The 17,911-nt window shown below is 42.3% G+C and overlaps 1 protein-coding gene across 7 annotated transcripts in view; it reads left to right on the top strand.

Annotated features, from left to right (window-relative positions):
• Positions 1-17,911, top strand: part of Golga1 (golgin A1) — a 52,637-nt gene that overhangs the window by 8,628 nt on the left and 26,098 nt on the right. For all 7 annotated transcript variants that reach the window (XR_005873205.1, XM_040735709.1, XM_040735710.1 and 4 more), the window contains 7 exons: positions 389-479; positions 4,335-4,409; positions 5,187-5,284; positions 7,474-7,506; positions 10,106-10,234; positions 10,736-10,905; positions 11,347-11,458. Coding sequence is in view for 6 of the 7 variants with exons in the window: in XM_040735709.1 (XP_040591643.1) it covers positions 389-479; positions 4,335-4,409; positions 5,187-5,284; positions 7,474-7,506; positions 10,106-10,234; positions 10,736-10,905; positions 11,347-11,458 (708 nt within the window). In the remaining variant the exon portion in view is untranslated. The remainder of the gene's footprint in view (positions 1-388; positions 480-4,334; positions 4,410-5,186; positions 5,285-7,473; positions 7,507-10,105; positions 10,235-10,735; positions 10,906-11,346; positions 11,459-17,911) is intronic.

Below are 17,911 nucleotides of genomic sequence, written 5' to 3'. Positions count from 1 at the left end.
AATCTTAGCCATTTACAAGACTTTGACTCTTCGTTAAACCTCTCTGGCTTTATTTCAGGGGCTTAATCTTTAGAAGACAAAGTGATTTCTTTTTTGTATTATATTCTTGTGTAATAGAACCATAAGGAATGTTTTTATTCCATGCTATTCCATAAAGGACTGCATTTTCCCAGTAGCCCACACCTGTACATGACTTATGTTTAACAGCCCCTGTCACCTTGTTGTCACAGAGGAATATAGTGTTGTTTCACTTTCCAGATGGAGGAGCTAAGGTCAGTTACTTTAGGAAGGTTTTAGTGATTAGTCAATTAAAATGTAACTAAATATAAGATGTCCTGGCTCACATGGCTGGAGACCCATGCGATCTCTCCTTTCATATGTCCAACAGGCTTCAGATGGAAGCAGCTCCAGAGAAGATCTCTCCTCCCAGCTATTGAGAAGAAATGAACAGATACGGAAGTTAGAGGCCAGACTTTCTGGTATGTGTTTAAAAGCCATCAACAGCAGACATAGGACAGATGACTTCCCCTGCTATAGCCCTGCTTTACAGGGTAACTGTAGTGACTTCACACAGCATTTGATCTCCCTAAAAAGGAGCATTCTATGCCCACTTTGTTACCTTGATTTTTCGGTTTGCTTTGTTTTTTAGTATAGTGAATATTGTAAATTCAAGCTGAATTTGATGTTTCTAACCATAACGAGAAAGTTCCTGTAGAGGCTGGTATGATGGTGCAGGCCTTAATAACAGTGCTTAGGGGACAGGAAGATTCTTAGTTTAAGGCCAACCTAGGCTGCCAAGACAGACGCTGGAGGAGGGGGGCTTGTGGCCAGTGCACCTGCTGCCAAGCCTGACAGCCTGCATTTAGTCCCTGGACCCAGATGGAGGAAGGAGAGAACCAACTCCTGCAAGTTGTCCTCTGATCTTCACATACATGCATACACAAAAAATAGTGAGCCTGGCGGTGAGTCAGAGGCAGGCGGATCTCTGTGAGTTCGAGGCCAGCCTCGTCTACAGAGCAAGTTCCAGGACAGGGCTCCAAAGCAATACAGAGAAACCCTGTCTCGGGAAAAAATTAAGTTTGAAAAGGGTTTTTGTTTGTTTTTTGTTTTTGTTTTTTAATTGTTTCAATGTCTTTTACGTACATTAGTTTGAAGGGTCAGATGCTCTGGAACTGGAGTTACTGACAGTTGTGAGCTGCATATGGGGGCTGGGTTTGGTCCTCTGGAAGAGCAGTTCTCTTGAAGAATCCTGGTTTTTTGTTTTTTGTTTTTTGAGACAGGGTTTCACTGTGCAGCCCTAGCTATTCTAGAACTAGCTGGCCTCTAACTCAGAGAAATCTGCCTGCCTCTGTCTCCCAAGTGGTGGGATTAAAGGCATGCGCCACCACCCAGCCTGAAGAATATTTTTTTAATGAGAAAAATGTGTGTAGAATAGATTTGTGTGCGCTACCATTAACAGCTTAGTTCAGGTGGAAGTCACAGGGACTACTGTCTGAGGGAAGGATGAGCAGAAGTTGATGTTGAACTCCCACTTATGGGAGGATTCTTGCTTGCTCCAGGGCTTGGGGGTGGGGCACTTCTCAGGGGTTTCCTGACTTTGCTACCTGCTTCTCTAGGAGAATTACATTAGATGCAGTTCTCATGTCATCTCTAGTCACTGTAATGTTGGCTGTGAAGAGACTATGACCAAGGCAATTCTGAAAAAGAAAGCTTTTAGCTGGGGCTCGTTTACAGTTTTAGGAGGTTAGTCCATTAGCATCATGGCAAGCCTGTATGGTGCTGGAGAAGTAGCTGAGGGCAAAGACAGACACTGGGCCTCATGATGGCTTCTCAAAGGACACCCCCAGTGACGCATCTCCTCCAGCAAGGTCACACCTAGTCCAGCAAGGCCATACCTCCCAATCCTTCTCAAATAAGGCCACTCCTTGGTGACTAGCATTCCAATATATGGGCCTGTGGGAACCATTGTGTGTGTGGGGGTGGGGGTGAGGCAGGCAGGGTTTCTCTGTGTAACAGTCCAGGAACTTGCTTTGTAGACCAGGATGGCCTCTGACTCCCAAGTGCTTAGGAAGCTGGGGGCCATTCTATTCACTTTACAGTTTATAGTTTACACAGCTCCCATTATATCCTTTACCTGAGCGAGGTAAGTTCATGATAGAACTGTGAGTTTTTGTATTGGTTTTTGACAGTGAACTCTCTTTGATAGCTTCATCCTGTGATATGGTCCATGGTTTATGTGTATCCTTTTGCTCCTAGACCTTAGGCCAGTTTTATTGGGGTAAAACCAGTAAACCAAAACTCACTGGATTGTATGTGAAATAGGTTTGTTTAGTTATCAAGGTCCAAAGCATTGTTCACACTGTAGTTTTGTCTTTAGGATCAGCTTGTTGGGGTCAGCAAGATAAGGCGCCCGCACAGGTAGTGAGAGAGCTGGGATTCAAACTAAGATTCAAATAGTCTGCTGAAGATAGCTTAGTTACTATCTTGTGCACCTACACATACAGTCAGTTGTTCTGTCTTGACACCTATAAACACCAGTAACAGAAGTGAGATAACTGCTTAATTTTGGGAAAGCACTTGTAGTGTAGTATGTGCTTTTACCAGTACAGAAAGGACAGTAGTTGGGCTTGACTTAATGATGGTGGAGGATGTTTTGAGAGACTTGACATTAATCAACCCACTTCACATCTTAGGAATTGTCACTGGCTTCCTGTGCTTTATTCACCACTATGCCAAGCATTTAATGCAAACAAATCACTTTAATGCTTCCTTTGAAATAGATGTAATTAGGCACATGTGATATATTATCTATGATTTAATAAAGCCACTGGAGATCAAAATGCAAAGCTAGCCACAGCCATAGAGCCAGGTGATACATACCTGTAATCCCAGCAGCCATACTAGTTAGCTATAAAAGTCAGGTGGTGGTGGTACACACCTGTAATCCCAGGAGGAGGCACACAGATCTCTGTTAGTTCAAGGCCATACTGATCTACGTGAAATTGATACAGTGTAAAAGAGAAGCAGCTCACACAAAGGTGATCTCAGCACTTGGGATCACACACCATATATCCCAGCACTAGGGAGGTGGAGACAGGAGTGATATCACTGGGTGGAGAGAGGAATATAAGGCAGGAGGAGACAAGAATTTAGAGATTGCAATCTGAGGCTTGGTGGAGAACAGTACAGTCTGCATTGCATTCTGAGGATTCGTGGAGACAGGATCTCCCATTTTGGCCTGAGGTCGAGGTAAAAGCTACTGACTTGGTTGCTTCGCTTCTCTGATCTTCAGCTTAAACCCAGTATCTGTCTCTGGATTTGTATTATTCATGTTACAGGCACATATTGAATCCCAGCACTTGGGAAGCAGAGGAAGGTGGATCTCTGAGTTTGAGGCCAGCCTGGTATACAAAGGAAGTTCCAGGACAGCCAGAACTACACAGAGAAACTGTCTCAGAGAGAGAGAGAAATAGATGTGATTATTATCAGTTAACATATGAAGAGACTAATATTCCAGATCAATATTTTACTTAAGATCCCTAGCTAAGAACTGACAGAATTGGAATTTGAACAACTTCTACTTTTATACTATATCATAGCTGTTTTCTTTGGCTTCCCAAGTAATTCTTTCACCTTTGAGGTGGCATATGTCACTCAGTTCCTGTATAAAGGGAATACACTTATCCAGAGAATTAAGTACCTGAACCGTAAAGGCCGTTCTGTGCTAAGATGTTTGCTGTTTGCCTAGCCACTGCTGCTCAGCTGTATGCTCTGCACGTGAGCTTTTAGTAAATACCCTTGATCTGCCATATAGCTAAGAGCAACAGGGAGTGGGAACTATCTTAGTCACCTTTCTATTGCTGTGAAGAGACAAATTGAGGCAACTCTTGTAAAAGAAAACACACTTCCTCCAAGGCCACACCTCCCAATCCTAATCCTCCTCAGATAGTGCCAGTCCCTGATGACTAAGCATTCAAGTCTATGAGCCTATAGGGATCAACCGGCACAGGATCCTGAGACTTAGAACTGAGTAATGGTGATGGTGGGTTCTTCATAGCAGGGAACTTCTGATGACCAGCCCTGGCATAATTGTTGTTCTGGGCTAAACTGATCTACCTGTTTGTACTCACTGTTTATACCATGGAAAATTTGTACTATTCCTGTTTGCCTGTGTCATTCATTGTTAATGAAAGCTTTCTACCTAGCTTTCCTTAACAGGACTGGTTTTTCAGGTTAAGAAAACCATCATCATTTTCATTTGTTTGTTTGCTTAATTAACTTCCTTTCTTCTCCTTTGTCCTCTCCTGGTATGGGCATCACCCTCCTCACCCAAGACTATGCTGAACAGGTCCGAAACTTGCAGAAAATAAAAGAGAAGCTTGAAATTGCATTAGAAAAACACCAGGATTGTACGTATTTTTTTTCCTGCTTTCTTTAATCTTTTCAGGCTTTAGCTTTTAAAATGAATTAGTATATTGTTGCATGTGTCTATCAGAACTCATCTCTATTTTATAGTGTTCTTAATCAAATTGATATGATGTTTGACTGAAAGTTATCAAGTATATGTGTATATCTGTTGTTGCTTTGTAGGCGTACTTCTGAGAAGGGATCATCACTTACTAACTGCCCTTAGATTTTGGTATAGTCTAGTACTTGGCTGAAGAGTCTAACCTAAGAGAATATTCTCATTGTAGTTTCATTATTGTTGTATTGACTAACTTTTGGAAAGTTCTGACATCACTGTATCAACAATAGAATGGAAATAGTTTTGTTAAATTACCCTAACCTATTCCAACTCATGTTTTCCTTGAGTATTGTCATCCAAGGAAGATGCTACAGGAAGAAGAAAGAAAACTAAAGAATGCTCTTGTTTTGTTATTGTTGTTGCTAGTTTTGATTTTTATTTTGTTTTTCAATTCTGGTGAAGAGATGGTAGCTGATGCTTCACAGCAACCACAGTAGGTGATATTTCTGCCCACCTACTGTGTGATGTCTTCACTACTACAGAAGACAAAAGTAAGAACCCAGACAGAAAACTGAACTCATCTCACCAGGACAGTTTCTTCATCCATTTCTATGACCTTGCCTTTTTCATTTGGTAGTCTTTGTAAACTACTCACATGGGCTGTTTGTCATGCTGTGTCTGAAGTATTTCTGTATCTCAAATAGTGCCTCTTTGTTAACAGCTTCCATGCGGAAATTTCAAGAGCAGAATGAGACATTCCAAGCCCACAGAGCCAAGATGGCAGAAGAACTAGCTTTGGCATTAGCCAGGAAGGACCAGGTATTTTATATGTGCTACTGCCCAAGGCGGGACCTGACTTAAAAATCATGATTTAGAGGCCGAGCTGGACCAACTGCCCCCAAAACAATACAGAGAAACCCTGTCTCGTACAACAACAACAACAAAAAATCATGATTTAGACCTGGTAAAAGTCTTTACAACCTTTAGAAGGAAGGGAATGAATATAAATTCTTTTTTTTTTTTTTTAAGATTTATCTACTTTTCAGGGGGCGGGGTTCGAGACAGGGTTTCTCTGTAGCTTTGGAGGCTGTCCTGGAACTCACTTTGTAGACCAGGCTGGCCTCGAACTCACAGAGATCCGCCTGCCTCTGCCTTCCAAGTGCTGGGGTTAAAGGTGTGCGCCACCAACGCCCGGCAAAGATTTATCTACTTTTATGTGTGTTGGTATTTTACCTTTGTATGTGTCTGTGTGGGGATGCCAGATCTCCTGGAACTGGGATTACAGATAGCTGTGAGCTACCATGTGGATGATGGGAATTGAACCCAGGTCCTCTGGAAAAGCAGTTAGTGCTTTCAACTGCTGAGCCATCTGTCCAGCCCCTAATATAAGTTCTCTAAAAATTATTTTGACTTATTCTTATAAAATAGACTTGACAGTTTAATTATGAAATGTGTTCAGAATTATTCTCTCTATGTGCGTCTTTGTAAAATAGAGACAGAAACTGGTATGTCCATAATCTACTAGTGACCCTACAAATAACTAAAAGGTTGTCCTCAAACTTATACTCACAAACGCCTGCTTCTTCCAGTGTAAGATGCCGTCACACTAGTTCACATAGTCACTAGTTCCATAGCCCTTCTGACCCCTTCTCCCAAACCAAGTGTAGACAGAAGGGAATTCTTGTTCTCCACAGAAACAGCTAATGAGAGATGCAAAGTGAATGACAACAAAAGGTCTGGTAAGCCAGGTGTGGTGCACGCAGGAGGATCAGGTGTTCAAGGTCAGCGTGGACTATATGAACCCTGTCTCCAAAGAAAGGAAAAATAATAATAAAGACAAAACAAAAAAATTTAAAAGGGGAAAATAATATTATATAGTAACTATGGGGTGTGTTTTGTTTGATATATTTAGTAGTGTGTTTTTTTGTTGTTGTTGGTTTTTTTTTTTTTTTTTTTGGTTTTTTGTTTTTTTGAGACAGGGTTTCTCTGTATTGTTTTGGAGGCTGTCCTGGAACTCATTCTGTAAACCAGGATGGCCTCAAACTCACAGAGATCCACCTGCCTCTGCCTCCTGAGTGCTGGGATTAAAGGTGTGCCCCACCAATGCCTGGCCTAGTGTTTTGTTTTTTATGGTTGTTACTAGGTGTCTTTTGATTTGTTTGTTTGTTTGTTTTTGAAGCAGGGTTTCTCTGTGTAGCCCTAACTGTCCTGGAATTCACTCTGTAGACCAGGCAGGCCTCAAACTCAGAGATCCTCCTGCTTCTGCCTCCTGAATGCTGGGGCTAAAGGGGTGCGCCACCTCTGCCCAGCTAGTAAGTAGTGTTTTAAATTAGGGTAAGCATCAGTGTTTTATAGTGATAATCCTATAGATAAATTTATTTAGTTGTTGTAAAGTATAAATATAAAATAAGCATAAAAGCATCACTTCCAGCTACCCAGTAGATAACTATGGTGTGAATGTATATAAATATGAGAAAAACCAATCTAAAAGTAGTATATTCTGATAAGCAGCTACTAAGATTGGGCCTTTCGTACCAATGTTATTTTCCTTGTATTCTTTAGTTTGTGAGTAAGGAGTATAATACCCCCTCTCCTTTTTCATAATTGAAATCAAGCCAAGGGAGCAGATTATTACCAGATACTGTTGGTCATGTTCCCCTAGACTTTCAGTAAGTTGATATCTAAACATCAGCCATGTGACCCAACTTAGTAGACCCTAACTGCGCACTCTCAGGAAGTAATAGAATATTCATGGACTACTCAGAAGAATTGGGAACACCTGCAAACTACACTGTGTTCTAGAATTTTATGTAAACTGCACTTTCCTTTTCTTTTAGGACATTTAACTTTCTTAATCAATTTTATGGATATATTTTGCTTATGTTACTGTTTATCAATTCCCTTTTTTGGTTGATTGATAGTTTTTAAAAGCAAATTGTTTTCTGAGAATCTTGATGCTGTAGATTTTCCTCTCTGGAAACTGTACTTCTCCTTTTGTTTTGTTCTAGGAATGGTCAGAAAAGATGGACCAGCTTGAAAAGGTTAGTCATCTTTATTGTGTGCTTGCTAGCATTATCTCTGGGGCTTATGAAATGTGTTCTGCAGCCAGGCTTAGTTAGTAAAGGCTTGTAACCCTGGCTACTTGGCAGACCGAAACAGGAGGATTGCCAGGTCAATGCCTGCCCTGGCTATAGAGTAAATAGTAAATTCAAGACCACCCCAAACCACTTGGTAAATCTCTAGCTTAAAAAAAAAAAAAAAAAAAAAAAGAGGGACTGGAGATATAACTCAGAGGTTAAGAGCACTGACTGCTCTTCCAGAGGACCCAGGTTCAATTCCCAGCATCCACATGACAGCTCACAACTGTCTTATAGCTCTTGTTTCAGAGGATCTGACACCTTCTATACCAATGCAAATAAAATAAAGTAAGTAAATAGTTTTTTAAAAGTTTATTTAAAAACGGAAAGATTGCTTGTTAAAATCACATATATTATGTGTGGCTGCCCATGGAGATCAGAAGCATTGGATCCCCCTGGAGCTGGAGTCAGAATTAGTTGTGAGCTACTTGCCGTGGGTACTGGGAACCAACTTGGCTCCTCCGGAATAGTGTAAACCGCTCTTAACCACTGAGTCAATCACCTTAATTCTTTGAGAATTAGAATAGGAACTAGCAAGATGTCTCAGCGTGCTTGCCGACAAGCATGATGCCTAAGTTCAAGCTCTAGAGCCCACATGGTGGAAGTGGAGAGCCATCTCCACAAGTTGTTCTCTGATCTAAACATACATATCATGGCACACCTCTGCCCACGCTCACACACACGCACAAATAGTAAACATTAATACAAACAAATCTCACCCCTGCTGGGTGAGGAGGCCAAGGCATGCGGATCTCTGTGAGTTCGAGATCAGCCTGGTCTATAGAGTGAGTTCCAGGACAGCCTCCAAAGCCACAGAAACCCTGCCTCGAAAAACCAAAAACAAAAAACCTCACATACTGTACAAAAAAGAAAAGTTAAAGAAGAGCATATACATTAGTAGTAGAGTGCCTGCCTAGCATGCCATGTGTATGGCTCTAGTTTCTTTTTTTGATTGTTTTTCCATACAAAGCAAAATTTTATTGAATTGGATAGCAAGAGAAATAAAAAATAAAAAAGGAGAGACCACAGAACAGACTTGGGAACTGACTGCTTCACCAGAGTTCATTGTAGCAAATATTTAAACACAAAAACCCACAAACATCTGTGCCAAGTTACAGTTACATTTTTCCACCAATCAGGATTCAAAGTTTAGGGACTTTCCCTATGTGTTCCATGTTGGCAACTGACATAGAATGTAACCTTTTCAGTCCAACCAATCAGATTCATATGTTCCTTCTATTGTTAGGAACAGCTTTATGGGGCTGGTGAGATGGCTTAGTGGTTGGTTAAGAGCACTGGCTGCTCTTCCAGAGGTCCTGAGTTCAATTCTCAGCAATTACCTGGTGGCTCACAACCATCTGTAATGAGATCTGGTGCCCTCTTCTGGCCTGCAGGTGTACGTGTGGACAGAATACTGTATACATATAAATAAATCTTAAAAAAAGAAACCCAAATTCAATCTGTAGTTCATCAAAGATAAATATTAAAAGGACCAGCCTTATGTCTTTAGAGAGCTAAAGATGCATAATAGACTATTTCTATTGAAGGTTCTAGTTTCAATCCCAGGAAACCAGAAGGAAAGAGGGGTCTAGGGAGTACTGTTTTTCCCCAGTACCCAGCTCACAATACTGGTTGTGATAGTGCCTCCTGGAAGTGGGATGCTGGGTTATTAGACTGACTTCAACGGCCTTCCTCTTCCTCCTCCTTTGTTACCCGTCCTGCTATGCTCTTTCTCTACCTTCAGTCCTTTTCCTTATGTACCAGAAGGCTGATAGCTGCTGCATCACCTGGGCTTGGTACCTTCTGGCTTTTAGTGGCCACTTGAGAACATCTTGGAAAGAGTATAATTCAACTTTGTCCATATAGGGTTCCTTGAATTTTCTTTATCCCATGGTCAAAAATTTACACTTCCATTGGCCTATTGGTTCAGATGGTCACTCTGAGATGATTTTTCTCATAATTACTTCTTCCTTTTAGTGCCCTTTGCCTAGCAGTTGCTACTGTATTACTTCTAAAGGCATCTTTACTTACAACTTTGATCAGTCCTTTTATTAAACCATTCAAGATCCCTAAATTGACTCTGCTTTCTGCTTGTGGGCCCTAACTGACCCTGTAGTCACATTGGGAATGCTACCTAACAAAGCAGGGGAAACAGAATGTTTCTCAAGGCTTAGCACTGAGGAGGTAAGACAGCCTCTTGGCTAGACAGAGGTGAGATGATTATGCTGTGGCCATTGTTTCCTGGGCTTCATAGGCAGATAGTTGCTGCATAGCGAAGCCTGTCTCAAAATAATGTCTGGGGGTTGGAGAGATGGGGAAAGGCTCTAATGGCCAAGTCTGTCAACCTGTTTGTTCCTTGGAACTCACAAATTATCACATGTGTTATGGCATGTATGCATGTATCTGCAGACACTCAATTAAAAAACTAATTTAAAATGTTCTGCTTGTACAATACTGATTTCTAATAGTTGGGTTGCCTAAGTTGGTATCTTCTTGCAAACAGGATAAAAGGTTTCTGACAACTCAGCTGCAGGAAATGAAGAAGCAGAGCCTGAGCCTTTTTCAAAAGAGAGATGAAATTGATGAGCTAGAGGGGTTCCAGCAACAAGAAATCAGCAAAGTAAAGCACATGGTAGGTGTTTGTTTCAGAAGCTCAGTAATAGTACCATGAAGCAACGCCTCAAGGGGTCATCACTCTCATGACTGTAAACGCCCTCATAGTCTTTGATGCTAACCACATTGCAGTGTTTTCAGATTTATTTTTTAAAAGTGGAAAAGTTCTATTTTGAATGTATCTTTTTTTACCTTCTATCTGTGTAAGTACTATACATTAAGCCCAATTCTCATCCCATAGAAATGTCATTCTTTTTTTTTCCTGTATTGGGGGGCCAAGGGCATGCCTATGCTACAGCGTGCGTGCATGCATGAGTGAGTGAGTGAGTGCGTGCGTGAGTGAGTGAGTGCGTGCGTGCGTGTGTGTATAGAGGTTAGAGGACAACTTTGAGGAGTCCATTCTCCCTTTGAATTCAGGTGGTCAAGCTTGTGCAGCAAGTTCCTATACCCACTGAGCCATCTCAATGGTCAAATTGTGTTTCTTACAGTGGCCTAATGGGACATTATGTCTTCTTACCAGCTTTTAAAAAAAGAAGAATGCTTGGGAAAAATGGAGCAAGAATTAGAGGCACGAACCAGAGAGCTGAATCGCACTCAAGAGGAGTTGGTAACCTCTAATCAGATGTCATCTGACTTAAACCAGCGAATAGAAGAGTTGCAGAGACACTGCTCAGCGCTGGAAGAACAGAGGTTCTTGCTTGGTCTGTGGGGACCTTGGGAGAGGTGTTAGTGTAGCATTGCTGTAGTCCACCCACACGTCCCCATTGCTCATCACACTTTCTGATCTTAGTGCTAGCAAAGGCTTCTGGATTTGTCCTTACATGCCGAGGCCTCGAGTCCTCCACGCTATCCCAGCAGCTGCATAAGCACAAGTCCCTTCCCATCCTGCAGAGCAGTAATCTGATTTGAGTTGTAATGTTATTTAGTAGTCAGATGAGAATTCCTTACTTAGACCTTGGTGGTCTTCCTACTTGTGCTTCCAGAAGCCAAGGAGCTTTTTCACAGAGATAGACAATGTGCTGTGATAACACTTGCAGCCTGAAGTGTAAGGAGTTGTGTGCATTCTTCCTTTGGAGAGTGTCATAGAGGAAATACCAAAATGTGCTCATTGTCTGCTTTCTTTCGATGAAGAAATCACGTGACATCTTCAAAAGCATTTTCGGAACGTAGAATTGTCATCCTGGAACAAAAGGAACAAGAGCTGCAAGCACTCACCCAGCAGCTCTCCATTGACTTACAAAAGGTGAGCTCGGGAGCCTGGGTAGGAAGACCCTTCTGCTGGAGCCTGGGTAGGAAGACCCTTCTGCTAGAGGGTGCATTTCTTGTGTGAACCATGTGTTCTGTTTCCTGTTCTAGGCAGTTTGCTCAACAGAAAGACAGTATTTTCGGGTGTGGTGGCACACACCTGTAGTCTAGGAACTTTAGAAGCTAACACAGGTTTACTTGAGGCTTGCTTTGAAAACTGTGTGAAACCATCAATTTTTATATATTCTTTCTCTCCTTTCTTTCTTCCTTCCTTTCTTTCTTTTTTAAGAAGTGGAAGAGGTAAAGAAAATAAAATAGCATCCTAACAGGAGTTCTCAAAGCATAATATTTGTTTGTTTTGCTTTATGTTTGATTGGTGGTCTAAGATACTAGAGTGACTTAGAACTTAGAATTCTCCAACCTCAGTTTCCCCAGTAACTGAGATTAAAAGCTTGTGCCACTCATTCATTGTGCGCTTATGAAGTGTGTCATTTGTTTGTTCTACCCGAGTCTTCTGGGCCTGGAAGTATAGTGCTCCTGTGGAGCACTTGCTCAGCATAAGGCCCTGAGTTCAGTCCCTGTCACATTAAAGAGAGGTAGTATTGCATCTTAAAGTACCATCTGGTAAATCCAGAGTGAAGAAAATGCAACAGTCACTGACATGGTTACAGTTATACTGGGACTTATGTCATTTTTAGTTTTCTTTCTCATTTGGTTGAAAAGACATTTTATTGCCCAGTGGGCAAAAACCATAGGCCTGTGTTAAATTCTGAGAACAGATAGATGAACAATAGTAACTAAGTATAAAAAGCTATTCTTTGTTTTTGACATTTTATTTAGTGTATGTGTGTAGATTAGTAGTCAACCCACAGGCTTGGCAGTTAAGAGCACTGGCTGCTCTTCCAGAGGACCCAGGTTCAATTCCCAGCATCCACATGACAGTTAACAATGTTTATAACTCCAAGATCTTGACACCCTCACACAGACATACATGCTGGCAAAACACCAATGCAGATAAAATAAAAATAGTTTGCCAGGCATGCCAGGTGGTGCATGCCTTTAAGCCCAGCAGTTGGGAGGCAGAGACTGGAGGATCTCTGTGAGTTCAAGACCAACCTGGTCTACAGAGCTGGTTCCAGGACAGATTCCAAAGCTACACAGAGAAACTCTTGTCTTAAAAAAATCACAAATAAATAAATAAGTCAATCCACAGTAGTGGGTTCTCACCCTCCACCATGTAAGTCCTAAGAATCAAACAAGGTCATAAGGCTTGGTGGCGTGTTCCTTAGCCTGCTGGGCCATCTCATCAGCCCTGAAGGACTATTCTGTCCTGCTCTTTTTTCCATACTATATATACTTCAAAGGTTATTTGTTTGTGTATTTTATATATGTAAACGCTTTGTCTGCATGTACGTCTGCACAGCAGGAGAGTACATCAGATCCCATTGCATGACTGTGAGCCACTGTGTGCATGCTGGGAATTGGACTCAGGACCTCAGGAGGAACAGCCATTGCCCTTAACTGCTGAATCATCTCTCTAGCCACTTCCAATATATTTTGACCATGTTTTCCCCTCCCCATCTCCTCACAGATTCCCCCACCCCTCTACCTGCCCAACTTCACATTCTCTCTCTCTCCCCCTCTCCCTGTCTTTCTCTCTCTCTCTCCTCTCTCTCTTTCTCTCTTCCTCTCCCCCTTCTCCCTCTGTTTTCTGTGATTAGTTTATTTACAGTCTTATCTAGTATAAGCATTCCAGAGTTTGCTCCATTTTGCAGAGATTGCTTCTTATAAACATTCTTCATGTCTCTTAAAGGGATGAATTAAGAAGCATCCTTATTTCTCAATTAGCTGGTGCCTTACACACAGCAAATCCAGATCTAAAGTACATTATCCTCATAGCCAGCAACCACCTGTTATCTTCCTCCAAAAATGGCAAATTCTTCCCTTTGCCCTCCTCCTGGCTAGTGACTGTGACAGATCCTGGAGGAGATGAACCTCCAGATGCTCTGACCTTTGGGTGGAGCAAGAAGTGCACAAATGCACATAAAAGAATGTCAGTGTTTATTGGGGAGCACTTACACAATGAAGGTAAAGAGCTGCCTTGGTCTTCTGCCCTGGAGGCACGGGATGCTGCTCTCAGACCCCCACCCAAGAGAGAGAGCCAGGCAGAACCCTTTTCTTTTCTTATAAGGGGTCACGTCTGCACACCAAAGCCACACCCTAGGGCCAGTACCCCAAAACTACACTTCCCCTTTTGTCTAAATAAGAGGGTTTTAGGCCTGGTACAAAAACTATATACAATAATAACAGATATCAAGTATTGTCCAGGAGAAAGAAAGTTAAAAACATATACAAATTTATACCCACAAGCCGGGCAGTCGTGGTGCACGCCTTTAATCCCAGCACTCAGGAGGCAGAGGCAGGTGGATCTCTGTGAGTTCCAGGCCAGCCTGGTCTATAGAGCAAGTTCCAGGACAGCCTCCAAAACAATACAGAGGAACTCTGTCTGGAAAAAAAAAATTTAGACCCACAACCAGCAAGAGCAACATCAATCAAGAAACACATACCTAAAGCAATACAGAGAACCCCTATCTCAAAAAAAGAAAGAAAGAAAAGAAAGAAACACATACTAAATGTTCAGGCCATAAGTAAATGGCATATTACAGAGATCACTCCAGTAGCTGTCCTATCCTAGAAAGTCTTCAGTCTTGTACCTAATATGTCCTAGCTAAGTTATGAGAGGATAATAGATGTGACTGTCTAGTCTTTAACTTCATCGAAGACCTAAGAAGGAAAATAATATCACCTGGGTAAGCAGAAGTGCAATTGGGTGACTTGCTAAAGGTGCCAGAAATGACAGAAACAGCTGGCTGCCTGGACAGTCTCCCAGGGTCTCATAGTAACATCGGGGCAACCAATTTGGCTAAGGCCTAGAATATCTGACAGACCATTTTCAGAAGTAGCAAACTTCAAAAAAAAAAAATAGTCCTACCTTGTCTAGGCAAGGTTCAGCAGTCACTTAATCTTTGTAACCTGCTTTTCTAACTTGGACAGCATGCTTACTGTCAGCAATTGAGGCAAGGGCAGTCTTTTGCTCAATAGACCAGTTGTGCCAAGAAGCAAACAGACTCCAAATGGAGTGTCTCCAGTGCCCAACAGTCTCTTGGGAATAGTTCAGTGCTTCCAGGAGCAGTCATGTCTCATGCCGGTCAACAGAGGTCTAAATTTTTTGTTTTTTGAGACAGGGTTTCTCTGTGTAACAGTCCTGGCTGTCCTGGAACTCGCTTTGTAGACCAAGCTGACCTCAAACTCACAGAGGTCTGCCTGCCTTTGCCTCCTGAGTGTTGGGTTTAAAGACATGCAAATTCTAAATTATTAAAATTTTTAAATACCAATTGCCTCTGCTTTCTGAGTGCGGGGATTAAGATGTCCACCACCACACACACCCCACTTCTGTAACCCCAGTCTTAATGTGGCTCTTACTTTAGGCCCATCCTGTGAGACTCAAATGTGCCTAGAGAACAGAGGAAAAGGGAGACTTAGGAAATGAGAAAGTTGGGCTGCAGGGATCATGCTTGGTGGAAGTTCCATTACTCAGCCCCAGGTGTTGACGGCCTGATGTATCACAACCAGACCAACAGTACTGTAGGATTCGATCATAAGAAGACTAACTGAGCCAGGCATTGGTGGCGCACGCCTTTAATCCCAGCACTTGGGAGGCAGAGGCAGGCGGATCTCTGTGAGTTCGAGGCCAGCCTGGTCTACAGAGCGAGTTCCAGGATAGCCTCCAAAGCCACAGAGAAACCCTATCTCTAAAAACCAAAAAAAAAAAAAAAAAGAAGACTAACTGAGCCGCGTTGGTGGCGCACACCTTTAATCCCAGCACTCGGAAAGCAGAGGCAAGTGGAGCTCTGTGAGTTCAAGACCAACCTGGTCTACAGAACAAGTTCCAGGACAGGCTCCAAAACAATACAGAGAAACCCTGTCTCGGCCGGGCATTGGTGGTGCACGCCTTTAATCCCAGCACTCGGGAGGCAGAGGCTGGCGGATCTCTGTGAGTTCGAGGCCAGGCTGGACCGACAGCCTCCAAAACAGAGAAACCCTGTCTCGTAAAACCAAAAAAAAAAAAAAAAAGAAACCTTGTCTCGAAAAACCAAAAAAATAAATAAATAAATAAAAAGAAAAGAAAAAGAAAAGAAAGAAAGAAGACTAACTTGAGTTTTGGCAACTTGATTCTTTTTCTGACCCCAACTTTATGCTCTACCTAACTAAAACAGTAACTGGTGTAAGATGGTTGGTCTTCAGTGGAAAGAGTCACCATAATGCCCCTCAAGTTTATAGGGCTGTGCAGCAGAACAGGTGCAGGCTTAGAGCCTAAAGACCAGTCTGACCCCTTACTGTATCACCGGGAGGTCTGTCAATTTTCTGTAACACAAACACAATGAAGAGTGGTTATAAGGACTAGAGACAATGGGAAATGCTTATACATGCTTGCATGCTGTAGCTGCTGCTGCTGCTGCTGTGACTGAACCATGCTTCTTACAAGTATTTCTGTTGCCCCCGATTGCATTATAATGGGAGATCTGTAGGATACATAATTATGGGCCAAGCTGTTTTCTCTCTTGATTTAACACTCATCTCTCCTGTGTTACATACTTTCTGAATAGCACTGTTTACTTCAGAGTTCAGGTTTATCTTCACCCTTTCTGGCCTCCTCCACATAGTTTCCTGATCCTGATGAACTTGTCTTAACTCGTTGCCTATGTTGTTTGTTCTCATAAAACAACCTTAAGGGAGAAAGGATTTAGTTTAGCTTGCAATTTCATGTTACAGTCTTTCTTCATTGGTGTTCTGTTGCTGTGAAGATACACCATAACCAAGGCAACTCTTAGGAAAGAAAGCATTTAATTGGGGGCTGCTTACAGTTTCAGAGGCTTAGGGCATCATCATCCTAGCAGGGGACAGGACAGCATGCAGGCAGAGAGAGCAACTGGACTGGCATGGGCGTTGAAACCTCAAAGCACACCCCAATGACACACTTCCTTTAATAAAGTCACACCTCCTTAACACTTTCAAATAATTCTACTCCCCTGATGACTAAGCATTCAAATATACAAGCCTGTGGGAGACATTTTGTTGTTGTTTGTTTTCAAGACATTGTTTTTCTGTACTGCTTTGGATCCTGTTCTGGAACTTGCTCTGTAGACCAGGCTGGCCTGGAACTCACAGAGATCCGCCTGCCTCTGCCTCCAGAGTGCTGGAATTAAAGGCGTGCACCACCAATGCCCAACAGACATTTTTATTAAAGCCACCACATAGTCTATTATTGATGGGAAGAGAAGGTGCAGGGCATTATATTCACAGTCAGAGAAAAAAGAAATAATGCATGCATGCTCACTTGTGCTTAGCCCCCTCTCCATACACGTAGTCCAAGACCTAAAGCCAAGGACTGGGCTGGGTTTTCCTGTATCATTTAATATAATCAAGACAATCCTCTACAAACATGCCCACAGACCAATCTGATGCAAATGATCCCTCATTGAAGCTCTGTTCCAGCATGATTTTAGATTACATCAACTTGACAAACTTTTACGCTGCTCTCTACCCACAATTCTGTTTCCTCTCCTGCCTCTGTGCATCTGAACATGCCTGTTTGGGAGGCCTGGTCTGATCATCTCTGTAGCACAAATAATAAAAGTCCACAGACAGATATTGGGGTTCAAGCTGAAGATCAGAAAAAGCACAGCAGCCAGCCACTAGCTCTTACCTCTGCCTCAGGCTGGGGTGATCCTGGCTTTACAAATCCTCCACATGGCTGGAGACTAATTGCCTTCCTGTCCTCAACATGACTGGAAACTGAATGCCAGCTCTGAAACCCTGCTCCTATCTTATATACCTCTCTAGTGCTGGGATTAAAGGTGTGAGCTCTGTTTCTCTTTTAGACTGATTCACTCTCATGTAGCTCAGGGTGGCCTTGAACTCACAGAGATCCATCTGCCTCTGTCTCCTGAGTCCTGGGATTAAAGGTATGTGCTACCACTGTCCAGATCCTATGGTTCTGTCTAGCTTTGCGTTCTGATCTCCAGGCAAGCTTTATTAGATCCTAAACAATAATGTCACCACACATCTCACATAGTTGATCAAGTATTTTGTATATCACTGTCTTACTGTAGGAGTATGTTACCTTATAGTTACTTATATGAAGGTATCTGTCTCTACTTTCAGAGACCAGACTTCTTGCTTCTGTGGGTCAGACCCGTGTATTCTTGGAAGACAACAGATAATGTTTAGGCCTGATGAAAGTTTTTAAATTGTAGGGTTGTGCGTCCATTCTTCAGAGTCTTCCCACTCAATTTTGCTTTCACAGTTGAGAATGACAAATACTTTTCCAAAACCTGTACTCAGAGCTGCATCTTCCTGAGGAGAGGTTGACCCAGGTTGAACATGTCTG

The sequence above is a fragment of the Mesocricetus auratus genome, unplaced genomic scaffold (assembly GCF_017639785.1).
Source record: "Mesocricetus auratus isolate SY011 unplaced genomic scaffold, BCM_Maur_2.0 Super-Scaffold_100047, whole genome shotgun sequence".
Taxonomy (NCBI): domain Eukaryota; kingdom Metazoa; phylum Chordata; class Mammalia; order Rodentia; family Cricetidae; genus Mesocricetus; species Mesocricetus auratus.
Note: the sequence above shows the minus strand (reverse complement) of the source record. Positions and strands in the feature narration are given on the sequence as shown.